General features: G+C 43.4%; 1 protein-coding gene across 2 annotated transcripts; it reads right to left on the bottom strand.

Moving 5' to 3' along the window:
* Positions 1-441: 441 nt before the first annotated feature.
* LOC134022999 (DENN domain-containing protein 3-like) lies at positions 442-22,145 on the bottom strand. Of its 2 annotated transcripts, XM_062464772.1 has the most exons (26): positions 22,018-22,145; positions 19,925-20,086; positions 19,239-19,545; positions 18,939-19,054; positions 18,321-18,448; positions 17,990-18,101; positions 17,640-17,759; positions 16,981-17,199; positions 16,535-16,650; positions 16,034-16,189; positions 15,478-15,574; positions 15,279-15,382; positions 14,928-15,139; positions 14,502-14,743; positions 13,946-14,228; positions 13,254-13,337; positions 12,094-12,353; positions 11,626-11,796; positions 5,592-5,721; positions 5,338-5,445; positions 2,923-3,062; positions 2,467-2,627; positions 2,011-2,150; positions 1,722-1,840; positions 1,474-1,611; positions 442-1,331 (listed from the first exon to the last, which is right to left on the bottom strand). In XM_062464772.1, the coding sequence occupies exons 2-26, from the start codon at positions 20,006-20,008 to the stop codon at positions 1,092-1,094; spliced, it is 3,987 nt and encodes a 1,328-aa protein (XP_062320756.1). In that variant the 5' UTR covers positions 20,009-20,086; positions 22,018-22,145; the 3' UTR covers positions 442-1,091. The 2 variants fall into 2 exon arrangements, with proteins under 2 accessions (XP_062320756.1, XP_062320757.1); XM_062464773.1 differs by lacking the exon at positions 13,254-13,337.
* Positions 22,146-24,201: the final 2,056 nt, after the last annotated feature.

Raw genomic sequence — 24,201 nt, 5'->3', positions numbered from 1 at the left:
CATCAAATGTAACTCTCAAAGCATCAATGTTGGTGAATAGCCTACTAATATGATTATTTTGCTTTGCAATGCAAACAGTATCTTTAGACAAATGCATTTTCATATTTTCCCATGCCTAAAGGATACGCACAAATAGCAGTCTGTGGTCTTATAGTTAATATCGCCCACATACACAACTGAACTCAAAAACGTTTTGTGTTCCTATTGTCTAATAGACACTTTCCAAAACATTCCTTCCAATGACCTCCTTGACCCCTTCATAGTGCTGCCACACACACACACTAACTACACCCTGCTAGATGACCGAATCTGCCCACTACATGGCCACAGGAATTCTCTCGCCTATACAATACTCACTGCCAAGGCAGCTTGACGAAGCCCATACTTACTCTGATGGTTTAACCCATACGGCTTAACCCACAAATACCTCCATTGGGAATATAAGAGGATGAATTCATTTAATGACAGCAAATACAATAAAACAATGACATTTCCCATTTGTGAAAAGATAATGCTGAAGAACAACAAGGTTAGTACAGTGTTGAAGTACACTGATCTCACTATATTACAGTATATGACATACTAGAAAATGGTACCAGGAGAACTGGACTAAAGTAGAAATGTTTCAATGTAGTGTTATACAAATACATATAGAGCAAACTGTTGACTGGACAGTGAAATAGAAACTAATTCTGTGGAGTGGACATGGTTTTCTGTAATTTGACTCGAACTCCCTGAGACTCTCCCTCCACTGTATTAAAGATAAGGAGAAACAATAGTACTTCATGGTCTTTTTTCCATGTGCTTCTCTCTCTTTCTCTCTCTCTGTGTGTCTCTCTCTCTCAATTTGTTAACAGTCATGTTTGTCATGTTAACAGTCAGTAGTTCCTTTGGGTCTCCTCTCTAAACTCTCAAAATGTTTATCCGAGTATCACTGCACTGTATACTTTACACTTCCATTATTTGTGGAGTTGCTTTGAATACGCAAGAGCTCCTCTACAATATGTCACCTAGGACATGCCCCCAAACCAAAAATAACTTGCGGTGAGCTTGATTTAGCTCCCGGATCTTTAAACCAGGTCCGTCCTCGTTTACTCCACCTTCCAGATGGCGATCTTGCCGTCGAGGTGGCCCGAGCCACTGAGAACGTAGCGGTCCTCGGCGGAGCACAGTGATTGGACGTGATCTGTGTGAGCCAGCAGTTCTTTCTCCACTGTGTGCTTCTCTGTGTCTAACACGTAGATCTTCCCCCTAACTGTATTCTGGGCCTGGTCCCGGGATTGGGAATGGTCCCGATCCTTGCAACCACCGTCCTGACAGCCCACCCAAATCTGGAGGAAAGTGTGAGCACAAACAACAAGCTTTGTCACATTTCTAGAATTGTTCAGTGGGAGATGTCAATCCAACATGTTTGTACAGTGTGTGCACACAGTGAGTGCGTGTATGTTTGTATGTTAGCCTGTGTTTTCTGACCTGGTTCTTGACCTTAATCATACAGTTCACCCCAGCACAGTCCTGCATCTGCATCCTCTTGAATGGTTTGGTCAGATCTTTGGAGTGCCACAGGAAAAGCTCTCCTGAGTCACAGCTGCTTGTCCACAACTGGTCCTTCTGAAAACACATCCGGTTCATTACAGTTGAAATGTTCACCCCTCAAAATGTTATTTTATTTTATTTGAATTGGGAGGAGTGATTAATTGAAAGGAGGATGAGAAGAAGACCTCTGGGAAGAGGATGAAGCTGCTGAACGTAGGGAGAATGACTCGAAGGTTATCAGGGAGGGACATCTTGCGCTGTGGTGTTCCATTCCTTCCAAGTTCCATGATGCCATTGCTAGAGCCTAATGTGAAAGGGACAAAAACATTCAAAGAGTACAATACAAATACTTTCTATCCATTTAAACTGGCCAGCCAACACACATTCCTCATAAACCACATCTCTCCTAACGAACCAAGAAAACCTGTTTATTTGTGTGTGTTTGTGTGCAATACAGTACAATACAATACTTACAACACCATAGAGTTCCATTGTAGAGTTGTATTGAAGTGAGTCTTTCACAGCTGACCTGAAACTGCGTCTTCACTTTCAGAGTCGAGGCATCCCACAAAATAACCGTTCCGTCCACACTGCAAGAGTATATCTGTGTTTGGCTGAGAGGAGAGAGTGTTTGCCTGTTTTAGGTATTACACTAAAAAGAGTGTAATTTTGCCTAGGCTACTCAGCTGAGCTGGATCCAGACCACTGCTGCCATCTGCTGGTTAGAAAGAGTCATTGTAACTCTCCTAATACCTTTTAAAATATGGAAAAATATTTACACTTTGGATAATACTCTCATAATAAGTCGTAATAAAAGATAATTTGTCATTTTTTATTGAGGATATATAGGTGGTATGGGTGCCAGTTGAACTAGGACAGGCACGTGATTGCAGTCTGTGGAACACCAGGTGGAATGTGATGTAAATGAACCTTGTCTTGTCAGTGCTGTCATCCAGTGTAAAGGCTGTGACCTCATGGCGGTGCTCAGTCAGCTGTTTGTTGCATGACATGCTCCTTGTGTCGATGATGTAGATGACCGAATCCTGGGAGCCAATCCACACTTGATCCTGGTCCAATCCCAGCATGCAGTTCTGAGGCGGAGAATAAAGTGACGAAACAAGGTCAATAGTTACCACCAGGAGGCAACAGCAGAGCAACAAAGAGAGAGAGAGAGAGAGAGAGAGAGAGAGAGAGAGAGAGAGGAAGAGAGAGAGCGGGGGGGAGCTATGCAGTTAATTCAATTTACCAGTTTATTTATTGCTACGGACTGACATTTATTGGGGACTGCTATACATTCTGCATCTAAACACTAGATAGTACAGACAGTCAGTGAGACAAACAGACAGGACAGTAGACAAAAAAAGACAAAGTAGCAGACAGACTCACCAGTTGTGACAACCCGACCTGAATGCAGTTCTGCTGCATGGACCAACTGGCAGCGTCAAACACCACCACCCGCCCCCCGCTGAGGGCGCACCACAGTTTGGGGTTGCCGTGCCTATCCGCCTCACTGTAACTTAGGTGGCCTGGGGGGCAGGAGGGGGAGAGGGGCCAGGGAGGGTGTAAAGAGAGGAATATAGTCACCCTAAGAGCTAGATACTACACACATTTGTGCACCAGTGGCCCAAACTGTCCTGAACTTTTTTTTATGTTAAACTGCACTTGGTAATAGTATAAAATGAATGAAAATATGAGAAACAGTGTCCCCAATTCTTGTCTCGACTTCTGCGCTTTCCTCCAGCTCGAGTTTGATTAACAGTGGTTTCACAAAATAAGCCAAGGAAGAAAACCCACCTCGCTGAAGGCAATTGGCTAAACAGGATTGCTCGAACATAATTGGCTGGAAAATGGTGGCCACTCCAAAAAAAAATAATTTGCAGCATGATTTTTACTACCGCAAACCTCCTTGTCTATTCTTTGTCTATGAGTGCAGCAACTCCCTTTCTCATTGGCTATCAATTAGGTGTGCGTTGGTAGTACAACTGTCTCAAATACAGATGTTCTACATTGTGTAGAAATCTGAAGCAGCATGCCTAAATGTTCATACACGTTAGCTTTCAAACAGAAAGTTATGTAGGTCCTTCATGTGTAATAAATACTGGGGTTGAATTTAACCAATTAAAAAGGCGTTTTCAGATTTTTTTGTTGCAGCGTTTATTCGAGGGCGGTGTTTATTCGAGGGCGGCGTTTATTCGAAGAAATACGGTATGTTAAGCATAATGTCTGATAACCTTAACATTGAACCAAAAACCAGCCTTTCTCATACTCAATTACATCCCCATAACATGGTCCTTCAGCATACAATGGTTAATTGTTCATGTTGAAAATCAAATACAGAACCATGTCTCCTACATTGTTTTTCTGAATTACATGACAGTAAATAAATAAATAAAGCCTGCCAAAGTTAGCACATAACCTTGGTTTACACACTTGGTTCACAAGGCCTTTATTCAGAGGCGTAAACCAATTAGGTTAGCTGCAGGATTTCTGCCACGACAACTGCGGCCAACAGCCCTGGGCCTCAAAGCTCCTTTGTCTCCACTTGGCTCTGCTAATGCAGTATTGGTCAATTTAACACCATTCACTGTTATGTTGTCTTGTGACCGTCCAGGAGAACTGAGCTAAGTACACAGAGAGAAAGAGAGAGAGAGAGAGAGAGAGAGAGAGAGAGAGAGAGAGAGAGAGAGAGAGAGAGAGAGAGAGAGAGAGAGAAAGAGACAGACAGACAGACAGACAGATAGATAAAGGATGTAAGGCTAGGGGACTAAGAGGGCCAAAAGGAGTCATGGCTGGCTAATCAGAGAGAGAATAGGGAAAGGCAGAAAGTGAGAAAGAGAAACAGCCTGAGGAAAGGAGAATGGCTTTTTAGGAGTGTTCAGTCTTTTGAGACAAGGGTATGGCTGGCTAAGGGGAAACATAGGGCCCACAGACATAAAAATGGGTACAAGGACAAAGAGAGGTACAGTGTAATGGTAAGCTCACGCCAAACTTTTGATCAAACTTGAAAGCCCAACATGTCCTTAGTTTGGAAATATTTTAGTCTCGAAATACAGGCAAGCAAGGCGGCAACTTGCAATGTGTGTAAAGAGCGTTCCAAGGGGTGGAATTACGTTAGCGTTGTGTAGGCTACCACCAATTTTATCAAGCACCTGTAAAAGTTTCACATGAAAGAGCACCACGGCTTGTTGCTATCCCATTGGCGGAAATCCCGGAGGGGATGGGGGGTGGGACACGACCCCCCCAATATACATTACAACGTAGGTAATGTGTTACAGCACTACTTTTGGTGTCCCCCCTCAACAATTGCTCTTGAGAAAATGTCATGTCATTGTCCCCCCCAACGTATATATGAGATTTTCGCCCCTGTGCTAGCCAACAGCCAAAAGAGCAACTCCAAGCAGCAGCAGACACTCACTGAGGCCTTCAAAAGACGCTTTTGATGTGAAATATTTCTCAGTGGCATTACTTTTATTTCAAATATTCAATTTGAAAACGTTGCAGTTGTTGCTGCTACCTGTTTGTATGTCAAGCCAAACAAATTCAAGTTTGTTCAGAACAAATAAATTGCTTTGGAATAAATTTAAATGGAATGCGTGTGTATTAATAAGTGATGTGTGGTTAATATAAGAAAGAGCTCTGTATCTGAATCAGTATCTAATTAGTATAGGTAACTGTAGGTGTGTATCGGAATCGGGTCGGAATTGAAATAATGTGGATCGGTGCATCTCTAGTTATTACAGTACAGTAACTTGTGGTACAGTAGTACAGTACAGTAGCAAGCCTATACTCGCTGTGTCTCACCTGGTGTATAGAGCATGACATGTACAGTCTGTGGAGCTGCCAGTTCTGAAGAAGGGTAGATCTTGTGTTTCAATGTCTCCAATGTTGTCTTTGGCACCATCATGGGAACTGCTCACACCCAATCCCAAAAAACGAAAGAGTGCAAAGAAACCAAAAGGTACACAATCTAGAATGAGAAAGCTCAGAAGAAAATTTGACTTGTGCATTTTTATTTTATGAAGCAAGCGGTTCGTTTGCTGTAGCCACTGGTATACCTTCGTGTTTGACCTTGTCAAAGTAGGCCAGCTTGGAAGCTGCCTCGATGGCCTTCTGGCTCGACAGACAGCCCGCCACTGCGTCCATCAGAAGCACGTTGGTCAGGGCCTGCTGCATGTACTGGGGGTCCTGGGTCGATGGGGGTGGGGGTGGGAGTGTGTGTGTGTGTGTGGAGGGGGGGGGGGGAGTAAAGACAGAAAGGAAAGATGGAATCCTGAGTAAGTAAGTAAGTAAGACTTTATTTATATAGCACATTTCATACAAGAATTGTAGCTCAAGGTGCTTTACATAAAATCAATAAAAACAATAATACAAGTGATAAACAATTCAAACAAAAATAAAAATCCCAATAAGATCTCTGTTCAAGAGAGAAAACAACTTTAAACATGCATCTTAAAAGTAACATATACATTTGGTTCACCCCTGGTCTGTATATATAAAACCATACACTCTGTTAACAGATCCTTTCCCCAGGTCAAGAGTATGGGCCGTATTCTCTGTTAACAGATCCTTTGCTTCAGATCAAGAATACAGATTGTTTTACATATTTGTTTAAATACTTCACGCGACCAGAGTTCTTGTACGCTATCAGAGTTCGCCAACTCTGACCTAGACAAAGTAAAATTAGCAAGTCAAATAATGACCCAAATTTACTAAACCAAGATTCTACAATAAAATAACTAATAAAAGTAGGATTACAAGTAACACACATACATTTGGTTCACCCCTGGTCTGTATATATAAAACCATACACTCTGTTAACAGATCCTTTCCCCAGGTCAAGAGTATGGGCTGTATTCTCTGTTAACGGATCCTTTGCCTCAGATCAAGAATACAGATTGTTTTACATATTTGTTTAAATACTTCACGCGACCAGAGTTCTTGTACGCTATCAGAGTTTGCCAACTCTGACCTAGACAAAGTAAAAATAGCAAGTCAAATAATGACCCAAATTTACTAAACCAAGATTCTACAATAATATAACTAATAAAAGTAGGAAAACCCTTTTGAGATAAAATTACTTAAATGCTTCGGTAAAAAGGTAGGTTTTAAGCTGTCTTTTAAAAATGTCTAGAGTGTTTGCTTCCCTAATATTTATGGGTAATTTGTTCCATAGTTTTGGGGCGTAATTGACAAAGGCTGAATCACCAATCTTCTTATGACTGCTTCTGGTGACCTCTAATAGGCCTGCATTTGATGATCGCAGTGTTCTAGCTGGTGTGTAGTTTATAAAGGAGTTAGCAATGTAGCTAGGTCCTTGTCCGTGTAGGGCTTTGTATGTGAGGAAAAGGACCTTAAAGTCAATTCTGAAGGTAACAGGGAGCCAGTGTAAAGTAGCTAGGACAGGACTAATGTGTTCTCTCCTTTTAGTTTTGGTTAATAATCTAGCTGCAGAATTTTGAATGAGCTGTAGTCTTTCAGTGGTTTTCTTGGGAAGACCAGTGAAAAGTGCGTTACAGTAGTCCAGCCGGCTGGATATAAAAGCATGAATTAACTTCTCTGCATAATTTTGGTTTATGAATGGTCGTACCTTTGCAATATTCCTCAGGTGAAAGAAAGCTGTTTTGGTCACTTTATTAATGTGAGAGTTGAAATTCAAATCTGAGTCCAGGATTACACTGAGACTCGTCACCTCTGGTTTAAGACAGGGGGTTAAGCCTCCAAGATTCTTAATAAGCATCTCTCTTTTAGATTTGGGGCCACATAGTAGGACTTCGGTTTTGTCTTCATTTAATTTAAGAAAGTTATCATTCATCCATTTGTTTATTGCCAACAGGCAGTTGGTAATGGAATTGATGGCCGTTGCATCGTTGGTTTCAGTGGATATATATAGTTGTGTGTCATCCGCATAGCTATGGAAATCTATGTTATGTTCTCTGATTATGTCTCCGAGTGATAACATATAAAGAGAAAAAAGTAATGGACCTAAGCAGCTTCCTTGAGCAACCCCGTAGCAGTTCTCATGTTTCTTGGACCTATGGTCACCTAAACTAACATAAAACTTCCTTCCTGTGATATATGATTTCATCCAGTTCAATACACTATCCGTGAACCCAATAAGCTTTTCCAGTCTAAATGCTGCACTGAGATCTAACAGGATAAGGATAGAGACTTTATTTGCATCAGAGTTTAGTCTGAGGTCGCTAATTATTTTGGTGAGAGCAGTTTCAGTACTGTGATATTTCCTGAAACCTGACTGCGAGACTTCCAGGATGTTATTTTCTTCAAGAAAATAATTTAATTGGACTAAAACTATCTTTTCCAGTACTTTACTAATAAATGGAAGGTTTGATATTGGTCTGTAATTTGCAAGTAGACTGTTATCCAATATGGGTTTCTTTAATAGGGGCTTTACAACAGCTGTTTTGAAGGCATCTGGGAAGACGCCAGTTCTAAGGGATGTGTTTATAATCTCTAGCACCGGACCTGAGACACTATCAAACACTCGCTTAAAGAATGTTGTGGGTATAGGATCAATATCTGAAGTTGTGGAGTTAGATTCGCTGACAATTTTGGAAAGTTCACTAAGTGTGATACAGGTAAATGTGCTCATGGTTATGTTGCAGAATCTACTGATGTCAGTTTCGACACCACTATTAATAATACTAGCTCTGATCAAAGTTATTTTGTTCTTGAAGAACAAAGCAAGCTCTTCACATTTAACTGCTGAGGATGGAGGTGGAGCAGGGACAGTGTTTAGCAGCTGGTCAATGGTGGAGAAAAGAACTCTGGAATTTCTGGCATTTTCTGTAATAATGTTGGAGAAATATTCTCTCCTTGCTAGACGGATGGTTTTGTTATAGGTGGTTAGTGTATCTTTGTAGATATTGTAGTGGATAGTGATCTTTGTTTTCCTCCATTTTCTCTCTGCTGCACGGCATTTTCTTTTCGTTTCACTAACATTTTTATTTCTCAGCCATGGGGAGGTTCTGCTTGTGCACTTCTTTTTGGTTTTCAGTGGTGCAACAGAGTCTAACACAGATAATAGTGCATCATTGAGGTTCTCTACCATTTCATTCAGAGAGCAATCATGGTTAGTCGGCTCATATAGAGCAAATTGTTCCGAAAATGTCATCATAGCTGTATCGTCTAAATATCTTCTATGGACTAAGAATTCTTTTTTGGTTTTTGTTAGGATAATTTCCACATTAAAAAGTATATAATGATGGTCTGAGAGGGGTAGATCAGTTATTGAAATATTATTGATATTTAGTCCAGTTGTTATCACTAGATCTAGTGTGTTTCCGTGCCGGTGTGTTGGGTCTGTTATGTGTTGAGTTAGATTGAAACTGTCAAGGAGATTTAAGAGCTCAATAGTTCTTGGGTCTGCTTTTTTATTTACTTGGATATTTAAGTCTCCGTTTAAAACTACTTTGTCATATCTAGTGACACATAGTGATAATAGTTCAGAGAATTCTTGTATGAATATTGGCGAGTGCTTGGGTGGCCGATATATAATAACAAAAAGTATTGATTCGGTTTTGAGCTCTATAGCAAGATATTCATATGATGTGAATTCACCTAGCTCAGTGATTTTGAACAACAGTTTAGAGGAGAAAATAGCTGCGACTCATCCACCTTTTTTTGATGTTCTAGAAACTTGGTGAAAGCTGTAATCGGGCGGACACGCTTCTATCAAAGTTGCTGTTGCCGTGTCATTGTTTAGCCAGGTTTCTGTAAGACAGATGCAGTCTAAGTTGTTTGCTTTGACCAGATCATTAACTAGAAATGTTTTGTTATTTAGTGATCTAACATTTAGAAGGGCCAGTTTCATCTGTGGGGTATTAACAGATAAAACAGGGGCTGATAAATCTGTTGGAAGAATATGGATAGTTCTGTGACTTCTAACACTAGTTTCAGGTTTGTAACCATGCATTTTACCATGCCATTTTCTGTTTGTGATGATGACCGGTATGTCCAATGAAATAGCATGGTGGCTGTCCTAGCGTAGCTTTTCTTTGGGAAAGTCTCTGTCACTGAGCTGTTCCATCACAAGGGAATTCATCCGGGGGGTGCAGACCTGTGCAGGGCCCATGTCCTTGCAGGAGGCTGTTTGAATGTTCTGTTCTGTTCCATGGGAGGTTGTTTGGGATGCGTCAGTCAGCTTAGACACAACAGGGATAGGGAGAGAAGCTTGATTTGTGGTCAGGAGCACGTGATTGATGTTTGCTGTTAGTAGTCGAGATCCTCTACGGTTTGGGTGGAGTCCGTCAGCTTGAAAACGGTCTGCACAGTTCCAAAACACATTGAAGTTATCGATAAATCTCAGTTTGTTTGTCAGACAGACAGATGCCAACCATATGTTGAAAGATAGTAGTCGACTGAAGGCTTCTTTTCCTCTGCGAAAGCATGCAATCGGTCCACTGATGATACATCTTGATATCTGTTGAGTGTGTTCAGTAGCTGGGTGAAATGTTTTTTAAGTATCTCAGTGCCAGTTTTCTTGTGTAGGATATCAAACGAGCCAGTGTGGATGATAATCTTAGGGTTGTTTGGTTTATTGTTGAGGATTGTTTGTACCTCTGAGGACAGTTCCTCGACAGATGTGTTGCTAAGACAAATATTTTCTGTCTTTGCCAGTTTAACATGTGCTGTCATGGCATCTCCAATCAAGATAGTGGCCATATTTGGTGTTGTGTTTGCATTTCTAACGTTTGCCTTATCAGTAGCTGCGGGGCCAGTTCTTGTCTTATTTGGGTTAGCAATGATAGGACCTTGTGCTAGACCAAGGTTAGACACTGCGTTAATGCTAGCAGTAGATTCTATAGTGCTAGCAGTGTTAGCTCCTCTAAGTGTTGATGGGCTGTGGGTAGTCTTAGCATACCTTGGATCTTGATAATCCTGTGATATTGTTGTCTGATTAGGCTCGATAGGGGGTCGAACAGCGCCCCGAGTGGTCCGAGAGGGGCTTGGAGTGAAATGGGGGACTCCCGGTCGCAGCAGACGATGATGTGTTGGATTTGCATGTGTGTAGTAGCTAAGATCATGGTGTGTCGGCGATCTGGGCCCTTCATGTTTGTTAGCTGAGTGGCTAGCACTCCTGTGCCTCTTCGCCTTGGATTCCACACACAAGGGAGAGAAAGTTCCCAGTGGTTCGAAACTGTTTCTGAGTGTGACAGGAGGAGAAGTGATGCGGGAAGAGTTTCTGCCTCGCTTTTTTTGCTGTTTATCCTTGGTGACAGTCCTATCTCTGATGAAGGTAGAAGCGACGCTAGGCCTCTTTGGTTTAGCGCCGAGAGCAGGCCATGACTCATCCGGTCCAACGGCCGGTGGAGAGAAAGCTGGTTCCAAGGGTGGCTCATTGGCAGGTAGCTTAGCCTCCGGGCTAGGTAGCATGGAATCTATAAAGTCTTCGGTCTCTCTGATATCTAAGAGGGTTCTGACTCTTAGCTCCAGTTCGACTATCCTCTGAGTAAGTTGTTTGCAGTCATTACAAGCCATAGTTCTACAGGGAACAAGCTTTAGTTTGCTTGCCTGTGGTCAGTCTTGGAGGGCAGCCCAAAATACTTCTGTTCTCCTTGGGCTTCAGTCCTCTCAGGTTGTTCGTTTTTGTAGTATTTGATTTTGAGTAATATCTTCAAAAACTATCCAAATGATTGAAACTTCAGAGCATTTCTCCGTGAATAACTAGACAATACGATAGAAGCCAAGCAGGGAAGCAAGCAGGGAAGGTCAGGGGGAGGAGAGGGAAAGAAAATGCGACTGCCTTCGTTGAGAGCGTACTGAGGGGGCCTGCGTTGATGCAACTGTTGCTTTTACACAAAATTAACAGGAAACAGGAAAGTTTCCTCTGTGGAAAACGAACAAGTTGTCGAAAACAACCTGTAGGTTTACTAGATAGGCTACTGAAGCAGCATACGGGTGTAAAACACTGAGGTTTTCTAACCGTGCTTCCACACTGCTGTGAACGTTCTGCCAAAACCTGCTAGGATCCATACAATTTGAACTACTGTTATTGTGTTTTCCAGAAAAACTTACCTGGATATCAGACATTTGTAATGTACAAGATCACTGGTGTCTCTTCTCCCCTACCTTGTGATCATCTGCCATCCTTCTGCCGGCCCACATTTCCTTGACCATGAGATTCCAGAGGTCGCACTCGGCCTTCAGGTTGGTCTCAAACACCTCCCTCCGCTGGCTGCTCCGGATCTTCAGCGACGGGACTCTCAGCAGCAGGATCGGGGCAGACGAGATCTTCACCTCCTGAGAGAGAGTGAGAGAGAGAGAGAGAGAGAGAGAGAGAGAGAGAGAGAGAGAAATGGTTGTCCTACTGTCAACGACAGGTTTAGTTTTACTTCGAGGGTGTCGTTACATGTGACATCTTCATGTCTTAGAACTCTCATGCTGTTTTTGAAATTTTTTTGTTGTTTTGTAGGATAAAGCTCAATATGTGTTCGTAATACCGGAACCTTCCTCTACATATGTAAATAAGAAGCCATCGCATCTGAATTTGAATTGAAGAATTGGTATGGTATTGAGTTGTTGTCCTCTGTAACCCACCTCAATGTCCCTGAACTTGGTGATCTCCAGGAAGCCTGGCCGTCCCTCAGTAAGCAGGAACAGTCTTTTCTGGGTCATAGCGATCTTGCCCACGCCGCTGCTGGTCTTGACGGAGGACGACAGCTTGTATACGCTCTCATTGTTGTCCAGGTGCTCGATGACCGCGGCGGGCAGGTTCACATCCTGTGCCTGGGACTCGGCCTCCTTCCAGAAGGTGTAGAACACCCGGAATACCTCGGGGTCTACCTGCTTCTGTTGATCTATAGAGGACAGCACTCTGGTGTAAACAAACACTATCCTTACAAAAGCACAAATCCAGTCCGGTTATGGTATGGTACTTCTGTGCACAACCTTTATACAATGCATAGTTTGTGTATAGCTTGTGAAACTGTTTTTTTCACACACTGCTGCTGTAACGTTGCAATCTCCCCTAGGAGTGATTACAGTACCCATCTACTCCATCCACCTGGAAAACCTGAGTCTACCTACTTCTGTTGACCTGTAGATAGCAGAAACACAATTCTACCTACCGTCCTAGACATAGTCAAACAGAGAACAGTACATTACATTATGCTATCCATATAAACATTCCCTATCAACATGTAAATTGTATTAAGAGCTGTTCCAGAATTTTTTGGTTTAGATGTGCAAAGTATGAGTGTCTGTGTACAGTAAGGCGCAAGTAAAAAGCTCACAATGCGTTGGATCGACGCCCGATGTTAAAGGCACCCAAGGCCACAGAACCGAAGGGATTGTGGTTGTTGATGTTTTGGGTCGGTGGCTGCATGGCTAACTAGCCATGCAGCCTCTGAGGCCTTCTCAGCGCATGCTCATTAAACACAAATTACGGCCATTCTCATGCATGCAAATGTGTCCTTTTTTAGTCTAAATTCAAATCGCATGCAACAAACCAGTTGCAAGCAGCCTGGTAGAAGAAGAAAAAGTGTGCGGTGCAAGTCGTGTTAGCGTAACGTATAGTGTGACTTTGAAGACTGGAGTTCAAACTAAGCAGAAATAGTCCGAGAGTTGATTATAAAAAGAAAGCTAGCACCCGTCACAAAGCTAATCGCAGATCAGGAAGCTAATAGTGAACGGTAGGGACATGCCGTCCTGTAGGTTGGCAACTTGGCTTAGGCCGGACACGGTCTCTCGATCCTTACCCTGACCAGTCAAGTCAAAGTAGAACACTGACTTGGAAGCATCCGTGGAAGCAGCCTCTGAACCCAAGTCAGTTTTACCCGATTCTATTAAGAGTGAATTACAAGATAATCAGATGATATGCTGGTGTGAGCTATCATCAAGACACTGCTATAGCCTGCTGTACAGTACTATTTCACAATAACCTGCAATAGAACAAAACATTTATCACAATGACTGACAACTTATCTCCCATGATCTAGGCTAAAGTACTCCCGATCTCAACTTAAGGCTATTCACATTCAAATCCTTGTGAATTTAAACCTGCTGGCTCTTATGATAAAGTTAGTGTGCTGCTCTGTTCATCTATCGTCTATTGTGATCCTAGCATGTTAGATTGTTGGCCTGTATATAGCCTAAGTCAGACTTTAAGATCATCAGACAGCTCACAGTGACTCACTTAGAGAGAAGTATCCGGTAGTGATTCTGTAAGTGTGGGATACATGGAGAGACATACAGGCACAAACGGGGTGTTGGCATGGACAGGGTTTTTATTAGGCTCGCCAGCTTTAACAGCTGGTTTACAACCAACACAGTATCATCCTTAAAAGTAGTTCCTATTGTCAAAAAAGTGACCATAAGGCATACACGAAACAGGTGGTTAGAAAGCTTTAGCATCAACGTTCGATCCAAAGCACCGGAGTTTGAGACTTACCAAGCAGGAGGGCGTTGAACAGGCGATGTATAGTCGCCACATCCCTGACTATACCGGACTCTTGGACGCGCTTCACAAACTCCTCCCTCGGCATGTGGCTCCTCGGCAGCTCAAACTTGGTGACGTTGTCGTCAGGCTGGTCGGCCACCTCCTCCTGGTCCTTCTTGACTCGGCAGATTAAGCGCTTGAGCTCAGGTCTCCGGTTGGCCAGGGAGTGCTCGTCCTTCTGCAGAGAGTCCACCAGACACCTTACCAGCTGGGAGGGGAAGATCTCCACATCCGTCTGGCAGAGAAGAGGACAGGAGAGAACAGTAGAGTACAACAGAAGACAGTAGAGAGGACAGTATAGTGTAATTAAGTCAATAGAATTCATTGTATGACCTTCATGGGGCTGCCAGTTACTCTGAGAGCCCTAAACCCCCAACTTTGAAGCCACAAGTCTAAATTGTAACCACCTGCAACCACCCACACCAACCCCTCTCTCCATCCTCAGGTCCCATGTTCACTCTTTCCCCAGTCCTACTGTCTAACATCCGGGCCACATCCCCAGTCCCACCGTGTAGAGGTTTTGAAAGTCGCTGAGGGCGTCCAGGTATCGGGAGCAGAGGGTGTTGATGAAGCCCCTCAGGTAGAGGAGGCGGGCGAGCAGGGTTGAGTTCTCCGGGGGGACACAGAAGATGGCCTTGCCCAGCAGCAGGATCAACTCACTGTAGTAGTTCTGGACGTAGTGGTAGACCAGGGGGGGAGGGAAGTCTGGCAGCTTGAACAGCTTGATGGGCTTGGATGGGATCTTTTGGTCTGGATCGGGAAGAGAGTGGGAGGGACGGTTAGTGTGTGTGTGTGTGTGGAATGTACAGTGTGTGTGCATGTCTACTGTATGTGTATGCTTGGGCATGTGTGTGTGTGTGTGGCTGACCCAAACATTGTTGAGCCAGATCTGTTGGGGCAATGTGTGTGTGAGTGTTTATTGTATATACAGTACCTGTGTGTGTGTGTATCGAGCCTCTCTCAACGGTCTCAGGTATAGAGAGAGAGGTCTGTCGAAAGTAGGCGATCGACCTCTCCTCCCCCAGGTTGGGCAGGCTCATGCCCAGGCGCCTGTTAAGGCGAGGGGGCTCGGAGCCGGTGCTGTTCTTCCTGGCCTGGATCTCCCGCATGGTGGGTCTCCGGGGGTTATCTATCATCGCCTGCATTCTGGACGCCACAGGCTGAATACGTTACTAAACGACTAGGTTTTCAGTTCCTGATCATGAAAACGTGTGTCGTGCTGTGTGGGTGGAAAGAAATGAAGGGGTAGGGTGAAGAGGGAAAGGTAGAGAGGAGGAGATCTCACCTCTGTGTTTCTGACCTCGTGCTGAGCTCCATGCGAGTGAACGCGTCCATCTTCCTGTTGAGTCTGTCCTTCAGGAAGGAGTGAAAGATGTGCGTCTCCAGGACCTACAGTACAACAACAAAAACATAGAGATGGTAGCTACTGCAGGATGTCCTTGAGTGAATGTCTTAGAAGAAGTTATTCTTGGCCGTGACTATACCTTTTTGTAAAAGGGCTGGTCTGCAGGCTCTCTGGTCTTAAGGAACTCTTGACTGTTGAAGACTCTATGCTCAAAGTTGAGATGACCACTTACGTCCCTGATAGAACGACAGGAACAGTTCTGTACTGTCAATTACCAGGCAACAGAGAATTCTGCTCTCATCAAACAACAACCTATTCCTTGGCAATACTGACCATTGCTTCAAATGCTGATTTTATGTAGTGGTTCATTTTCGCCTTTAACCCCTTTTTAATAGTTCAACATAATAAAAAAAAAATCGTATTTATTGTTCCCTGTGTGGAAGTCTCCTTATTTTATCATGGAATCTAGGAATTTCCCTGTTTCCAAATGCATTAACTGTGTCGCTATAAAAAAGGGGAACTTACACACGCAGAGAAGGAAATTCACATTAGCAAACCCTATTGCACAAATTAAACCAATGTGTTTATAGACCAGGCCATTCCAAGCATGTTCTAGCATGTTAATGTAATTTAACCGAGCGTGTACAGCCGTACAAACACAGCGTGTACAACCGTCGAAAGGCCAAGAAGGAGACCTGAAGATGTTGACGATGAGCTCCAGGGTGAGCCTCTGGACCTCCCCGTTCAGGCTGTGCTGCCACTGCCTCCTCTGGGCACGAAGCTCGTTGAGGTCCGGGCTGCTGGCCTGGTGGCACGTCTGCAGGTCGTAGTGGAGCTGCAGGCTCTCCCTCCTAGAGAAGAAAAGAGGAGAGAGACAAACACACTGCAGGATGCATTGTGACTATCTCCATATCTGTTGTGTTCTACATAAATGAATAAATGAGTCTGTTGGCGAAATGGGACCAATAAAGTTGTATTTTATTGTATGATTCAATAAAATACAAATACGATGTGTCATATTGTATCAAATCATATTGAAATGTATTGCATCATTTCACAACATATTGTATGATGTATGATATGTCACACCGCTTCATACATTGCACAGTGTTGACTGTGGGAGACACTATTAAACCTGACATCCCTGTTCATCACCATGTGACTTTATAGCACCAGTGTGGCTAAGTAAGCCCTACCTCTGTATGAAACACTGTTTGGCAGCCAGAGGAACAGCCGGCACATCCACGATCTCTGAGCAGGATGAAGACACTGTCCCATTGTCGATGTTGATTAGGATCAGGTCATCTGTCTCCTGGACAGAGAGAGACAAGACAGAGACCGAGAGAGATAAACCAGAGAGAGGGAAACCAAAGAGAGAGAAAAAAAGTCTAACACACCACATGACATTTACATTTTCCATAAAAGTTTTTTTGTTTAGTAGACACTTATATCCAAAGCGACGTCCAAACACATGGACAAAGCACAACATCAACGGGACCTCCCAAAACACCACTTACACAAGAAATAGTGAGCATGAGAGATAGAAACAAAGAAAGAGACAGTTGTCCACAGTACTCCTGAGTCGTCCCTCCCTGCACATCTCCAACCAGGTGTCTGAACCGGAAACTGGGGCTTTACTCACGGAGGCCACCTCGTCGTAGTGGCTGAGATGGCACCCCATGAGGAAAGCCGTGGGTGCCATCACAAAGTCCAGCATCTGCCTGGAGAGAACGGGCACGTAGGGGTGCTGCCAGCTGAGAGGGTGGATGTAGAGAATGAAGCACTCCGCCATCAGGGTGAGGCGGGACCAGTCGGAGGAGAAGAACACCAGCCTCTGCTCTGTCAGGATGCTGCCGATGATCTGAAAAAGTCCCCCACGCACAGACGCGTACGTAAAAACACCCGTAAGTGTGGAAGACATCAGGGATTCTTATATTATGCTTACGTTCAACACATTCAGTAGATCAGCTATTGCCTTATCATCTGTTTACGTACACTGTTTTATTATTCATCCATATACTTTATATGCATTCCTACTGTAACCTATTATTATGTTGTAACGACAGTCACAGGTCTATGATGTAGTTCCCGCCTGATTGAATAAGGAACACATGTTGGCTTTGTGTTATCTTTGGTTTTCCCTTTCTACTATCCCTTTCTACTATCATGTTCCATGACCTTGAAGAACACTGAGGGGTCAGGTGTTGACTTTCTCATCTTCACTCGTCAAGTCTCAGCTAAAATGAAGCCTAGAGAGTCTCCATGGCAAGCAGGCCTTCTGAAGGAGAATCGACCCCCCACCTGTAGCAGCTGTGTGGACCTGAAGCAGAGCAGGGGCAGGTGCAGGTCCAGATCCACCACAGGGTGCTCCTTGTCCTCCCTGGAAGGCAGCACGATGGTGAGGGGTCGCAGGCTGAACATCTGCACGTCAGGAGATACACAACGTCTCTGTCAATGTCAATACTGAACAGGGAATTTACTATAACACTGGCAACGTCAACACAAATATACTATACTATTCACACTGACCAGGAAACATACAGCATTCTCATATGCTGTATGTTTCAGCAACTCATGCCTTTCACATTGTTCCAGCCAGCTATGCTCGATCCACTCCGTTTTTCAATCCTAAACACCAACCCGCCTCTCACCACATGGAGCTGTCCAGGTGGAGGGATGGGCACCAACGCCAGCTTGGCAGCAAACTCTTTCACCCGCTCCTCGAAGTCCGACATCCGGCAAGTCCGCAACTGCAACAGCAAACTGCAGAGGCAGAGACAATGAGCTGCTACGGTTACTGTCCAAACAAGACATACCAGCCTTCATCTGGCTTCAGATGCCAGAGATCGTTTATGAGTGTAGAGAATATATGTTCCCCATAACAATGACAGTTATTTTTGTGAAGACTGTAATCTATAAGACTTATATTCATACAATCCCAGCAGAGACAGTGCATGCCAGAGTATGTGTATCAGGGCTCACCATGACAGGCAGTCCCTCAGAGCGGTGTAGTAGCGGTGTTTGGAGATGACACAGACGGCGTAGCTGGTGAAGAGCTTCTCTGGCTTCGCAGAAGGCAACTGTCCGTTCTGGTGGAAGCTTGTCCCCTTCTACAAATACATAATTAATACCCCACTGGTATGTACCAGAAACCATACAAGCATCTATCAAAAAGAAATATGCATAGCTTCAGTTACTGTTTATTACATAATTATGTCTCATTTATGACTATTACACAAGAACATGGAAAATATACTTCTGGTTTGCTGAAATTAGGTCGTACAATACATATTTCATTTCATTTCGTCATTTAGCAGACGCTCTTATCCAGAGCGACATACAGTAAGTACAGGGACATTCCCCCTGAGGCAAGTAGGGTGAAGTGCCTTGCCCAAGGACACAACATCATTTTGCACGGCCGGGAATCGAACTGGCAACCTTTAGATTACTAGCCCAATTCCCTAACCACTCAGCCACCTGACTCCCATATGCCTGACATATGCCTGACATATACAGTATGTTTAAGTTTAAGTTTACTTTATTATAATATTATAATATGGACATTCAGGTGTCATGGAAATGAACATGTGTCCACTATACCTGAAAGGGTCTGCTACACTGGGCAACTATGCCATGGGTCTGGTTCCCAAAGACATCAGTGAAGACCAGGAAGTGAAATCGCTCCTCTCTCTGCTCATTGGTTACTTGAAGCCCACCTGATCCAAAAAATATTTGTTATGGTAAACATCAAAACCTCTAGCCTCTAGCCTCCACTTTACAAGTTGAACTCCCAACCTACCAACTGTTGTCCCAAGTCTGTACCCTTTTAACTCATGACCCCAGTATCTAAATATCTATCTCTAGATTCCTATTCCAGCCACCAGCTTCCGACCTCCTTACCTGGAAAGCAGAGCTGAGGCAGAGCCATGAGGTCTATATCTTTGGGGACACTGACGTCCTCAGTGAGCCCTCCTCCTCCCTCTTCTCTTCCTTCAGCTTCCCCTCCTGCTCCAGGGTCACTGGGAGGCGCTGCAGGCCTCTCCTTCTTTTTCTTGATGAAAGAGCGCCGTTTCTGGACTGCTCTGCTGAGGGCCCTGTAGCCCTGGGGGTTCCCAGCATGATCTTTGCTTACGAAGGGAGGCACGTGCACGTGAAGCACCTCAGGGTCCAACAGGATGTCGGCCAGACCACATCCCTGCTGGGCACACTTAGACAAAAATGAATTCAAATGAGTTTTTCAGGAAGGGCACACACTGATGGCTAGAAATGTTTAAGTTTTAGGTTGCTGTTTACTTGAACAAAAAAGAACCCCACTATTCATTATCTTTCTGGCTTTATACACGAGTTATACATTTTATTGGAGCCCTATAAAATACAATTACAATATGCATCGGCCTACATATCTTATGGTATTTGTTTGAATTATTGTACAAAAGCCTAAAAACACAGCAACTGTGTATGTGTACATGAGTGTTCCCTACAATTCCAGCTCTCCCACAGGCTCTGCTGAAAATGAGAATATACTGTATCAACAGAATCCTAAAGAGGGTCCCATGTGTAATCCGCAGAGAGCAGGCGGTCCTTACCTCGTAGACCTCGTTGAGTTTTTCACTGGAGGCTCCCACCACCACACAGGCTTCCAGCAGGCCTGGAGGGAGATGCTCCGCCATGGAACGCTCCTCTGGAAAAGGGTGACGGAAGGTACTGATTGCAAGGAGGGGATAGCATCTGGAGGAGATGGCTGGATACTATAAGGCAGAAGGGGGAAGAGTGAGAGAGACACCCGAGAGTGAGAGAGAGAGACAAAGAGCGAGAGAGATGGAGCGTTCAAGCATAATACACCACACAACATCACCCCCATTACCGTACTGTGTAATAGCCCCTAACCCTGACAACAAGAAAACAAACCAACTAAACAGACAAACACCTTGCTAAAACGCCTGCAGGCCAGGAAAAAGTTATTGTGATCTCTAAGGCTCTAAACCACATCTGAGACATTCAGCCTCAACAAGGAAGATCATTAGAGAACTGTTAGACAGTTATTGCACTGGACCCAGCATGAGCTGGTGTAAGGCTGAAGTCAGTATAAACAGAGTTCTGTTAAGATAGAAGAGAAGGCTGGAAAAGTGTATTGTGCCAAAGGTACATGGACCCAAATAAGGGCTCAGGCGTTTACTTTGCATGTCCTTGGGTGCAACACTCCCTGCAAACTGCCCCTGGAAACCTTGTTAACACAAGAACTGTTCGCACTGTATGAGTTATGTAATATCGGAGGTAGAAAAGTGAGCGTTCAGGTTATGTACTTCCATGACAGGTACTTGTTCGTGGGAATAGGCTGTGTCTACTTCAGAATATACTCAGCAATACTTCTGCTGCAGGCATGCACCTTTGGAGGAGTGCGATAAACTGAACTCCACTCTAATCTCATATTCTTGCTCGAGAGACCCCAGGGACAAAATTTGATTAACGCAGTGCTGACGAAGACACACAAAGACACTCTTTAACGGGTCGGGGGGGGGGGGGGGGGGGAATACTGTGGCTGAGTGGAGCGGTTTGCTTTAGATGGAAGGAAGGGACGCCTTAAGTCTTGTGGTGGTTCATTGGAATCTGCTATTGAAGAGTTGGACCAATTTGAAATGGGGTTTGCCACCGATATAGGTGATTAAAACAGACTGTAAAGATTTGCATGTGGTCACTTTGTAGTCAAATTGTAGTTTTCTAGTCTGGTTAGCTGTCAGTCACTCCACCAGTCTCCTCATCAGGTTTCACATGATCACCATACGTCACCTCATTATAGCAATGGAAAGAAAAGCATGACATTCTGATCAGCTAATGATGACAGTGTACAGTCGATGTATAGAGATGTACCTGTGTACGTTCCTTTGAGGTATTAGACTGGATGTTTAAATATCTATGCAACTCAACTACATTTGTTGGAGGCCCAGCTGACACCTTGCTTAAAGGTAAAAGGTTATACCTGTTATGTTGTTCACAGAAACACAAAATGCATAGGCCTCATTAACTGACTATGGGTTGACTGATGTTTGAACAGAAGTAAAATTAAATAGAAAATAATGGAATAGTAAAAATAATGGAATGCATTATAATATATTTTTTAGCAGAAGCTTTTATCTAAAACGACGTCAGGGGGGTAAACCTGCGACATATTGATCTTAAATCAAATGCTCTCTGCACTGAGCTGTAGCTATCCTATAAGTGCATAGCCTAAATGTAAATCTGACTCGAACTAGTCCAGACAGGAGCCATAGAGAGCAGACAAGGCACCAGCAAAAAAATCTTCTTCAAAACATTTACATAATATCTGATGATCTGCGAGGATTATCTGCTCAGAATTCCTTAGACATTGTACATAAAGAAGGAGGCAACAAATACAAGCCCTTCTGTAACTTCTGGCTGTGCCGGAATATCAATGCAATTTAACTCTTTTCAACTAAGTTATATTGCACTGGATCATGTGATGAGCAAACTCTAAGTTATGATCTGAGTCACAAGCCCTGGGTCTAAAAGGATGAGTCGATGCTGGAAATCAACTCCTGTTTTTTGTAGTTTTTTTGTGACTCTTTTAGAAAACGAACTCTTTTCGAAAACATTAAATGAAATGTGCATACAGTAGGCCCTATAGTTTATTTTGATTTGCAGTAATGCAAAAATAACCAACCTGTCACGTAGGCAACTCCGAATCAGGAACCAAAACGACCGGTCCGGCAGACAAGATGCACAGCCCTACAAATCGGAGTCCAGTAGAATCTTTCTCCTCGTTTGAAGCACTGACAGCTGATCGACCAGTTCCTGTTTCTCGGCACTCGAGGATAGCAAACAAACATGCGCACTGGTGAACACATTTTTATTTGAACAAGTCTGGACTGCGCCAGGCGTTTCGTGAGTTTCTTGATAACATTCCAGTCTGGTAACACTGTAGAATAATGGTCCGTTGTTAACGAGTAGCTATGCAGGAAGTAATAGGTAGTAAATCCTACTACATTAACACCGAATTGAATACTATTAACTAATATGGAACCAAGATTAACTAAGCAGTAAGTAATAGCTAATCCTCTTAAGCCTCCTGTTAAATGTGCCTAAAAACGCCTAAACAGCATACCCAAAGTAAATTGGAAGCTGTTCTTGAACCATTTGGAGTACATGCATGTAAATGATCTCTTTTGAAAGCTGACACTCTGAAGTTATGTCCCCTGTTGTCAGGACCCCTGTCAGTCCTTCTAGTGTTGAGTAATAGAAGCTTGAACACAAGGAAAGTGAAAATTTCTATTTCCGCCTAGATTTTGTTTTGAAAACAGAGGCCTGAATAGGCCTAGAGGTGGTAGGTATTATCTGGAAGACTAAATTGGACCACAGGTTGAAGCCTTACCCAATTCAAATCAAAAGTCAAACATAATACCACAATATATTCATATTTGACACATGTTTTTATAAGAGTACATCCAGGAATTTTCTAAAAGGGTCTTTTGGAGACTCCAAAATGACCCTTTGTAACCAAGGTCAAGGTCAAATAAAAAGGTATTATTTTTCATAATTGTTATCTCTGGCCCATCTCTGGTACTTAGAAATATCATATATAATAGCTAAATCCCTAATTAGTAATACTGAAACAAAAAAACTGAAGCATGAACACATTGGAGTGCTTTATCTGATTCCAAGGATTGGCGCACAAAGAACACTGATTCTGTCAACCATATTGCGCAATCGACTGTTATTTTGAAGGCTCCACAGACGCATACAAATGAGGTATTGGCATTTTCAGCTAGCTGTCAGCTACAAGGCTAACGAGCTAATTTCAGAGCCAGTCGAAGCCAGTTCGAGAAATTTGTTTAGATCGAGTGTGGGGGGGGGGGGCGGGGGGGGGGGGCAGGACGCACAGACCTAGTTGGCTTTAGAGGGCTGTCAACGGGGCATGGAAGCTCCTATTGGGTCGAACAAGGTGTCAATCAAAAGGGGAGGGTTCAACGGACATTTTGAGACCTTCATTTTGTAAATACTCCGTTGATAAATCGGAGAAAATAACACTTTTATGTGAACAAGTTGTTTCTTCCGTCGGCTAACTTGCATAATGAAACAAAGGATAATGGCTATTCATGAACGTAAAACATTGTATTTGGACGAATTACTTTACATGGTTAGATACTTTGAACCCTTGGGACTTACGCAGATCAAGTTTTGATGGCATGATTTGCACACCTGGACCTATTTGAACAACTTAGGGTGAGTACAACTTTTTTCTTTGGCATTGTTGAAGGAATGTTCACCGGAAAAAGACGTTGACTTTGCTTGCTATTGCGACTTGATCTTGAATTGGTTTATTTCAATGGAAGCACAAGAATCGTAGCTTTCCAACGATGTATAACATGTGTAGCGTCTAAAAAATATATTTTTTAGAATTTAGTGCGTAGTAACTGAGGAAGGGGGAGGCAGCATTTTTGTCTCTCGGGCGAAACAGGAGCGTAAACAGGTTACTACAAAGGTCCTTGGTAGGTATTTAATTATTACTAAATAAATATATCCTCATTGAGAACTACTTAATTGTGAATGACCAATTAAGAAAGAATAACCAATGAATTACTAATCACGTAATGTCTAAAAAGTGAACAATTGTGTTTTTTTTACTCTTATGGCCATAACATTTCAGAAGCTTGTGCCTCAAATGAGTTCTTTGCGGAAACCAGTTTATGAATATTAACGTTATAACACGTCCCCCCCCCCCCCCCCAATATTTGATCTTAGGCCTACTGTATGATTATGGGACATGTCCCCCCCCCCCCCAATATGTTATCATACTGTATGATTATGGGACACGTCCCCCCCAATATTTGATCATACTGTATGATTA

Source organism: Osmerus eperlanus, chromosome 7 (genome assembly GCF_963692335.1).
Source record: "Osmerus eperlanus chromosome 7, fOsmEpe2.1, whole genome shotgun sequence".
Classification (NCBI taxonomy): Eukaryota; Metazoa; Chordata; class Actinopteri; order Osmeriformes; family Osmeridae; genus Osmerus; species Osmerus eperlanus.
The sequence above is the reverse complement of the archived record's forward strand: the minus strand, read 5'-3'. Positions and strand labels throughout refer to the sequence as shown.

What these genes read in the sequence shown, in the direction of transcription:
- LOC134022999 (XM_062464772.1), bottom strand. Translation starts at nt 20,008, where the DNA reads ATGGCGGAGCATCTCCCTCCAGGCCTGCTGGAAGCCTGTGTGGTGGTG. An exon ending in CTGAGGGACTGCCTGTCATG is followed by an intron (nt 18,102 to 18,320) that starts GTGAGCCCTGAT and finishes CTGCCTCTGCAG; the next exon opens with TTTGCTGTTGCAGTTGCGGA. An exon ending in CTCATCGTCAACATCTTCAG is followed by an intron (nt 15,575 to 16,033) that starts GTCTCCTTCTTG and finishes TCGTTCTATCAG; the next exon opens with GGACGTAAGTGGTCATCTCA.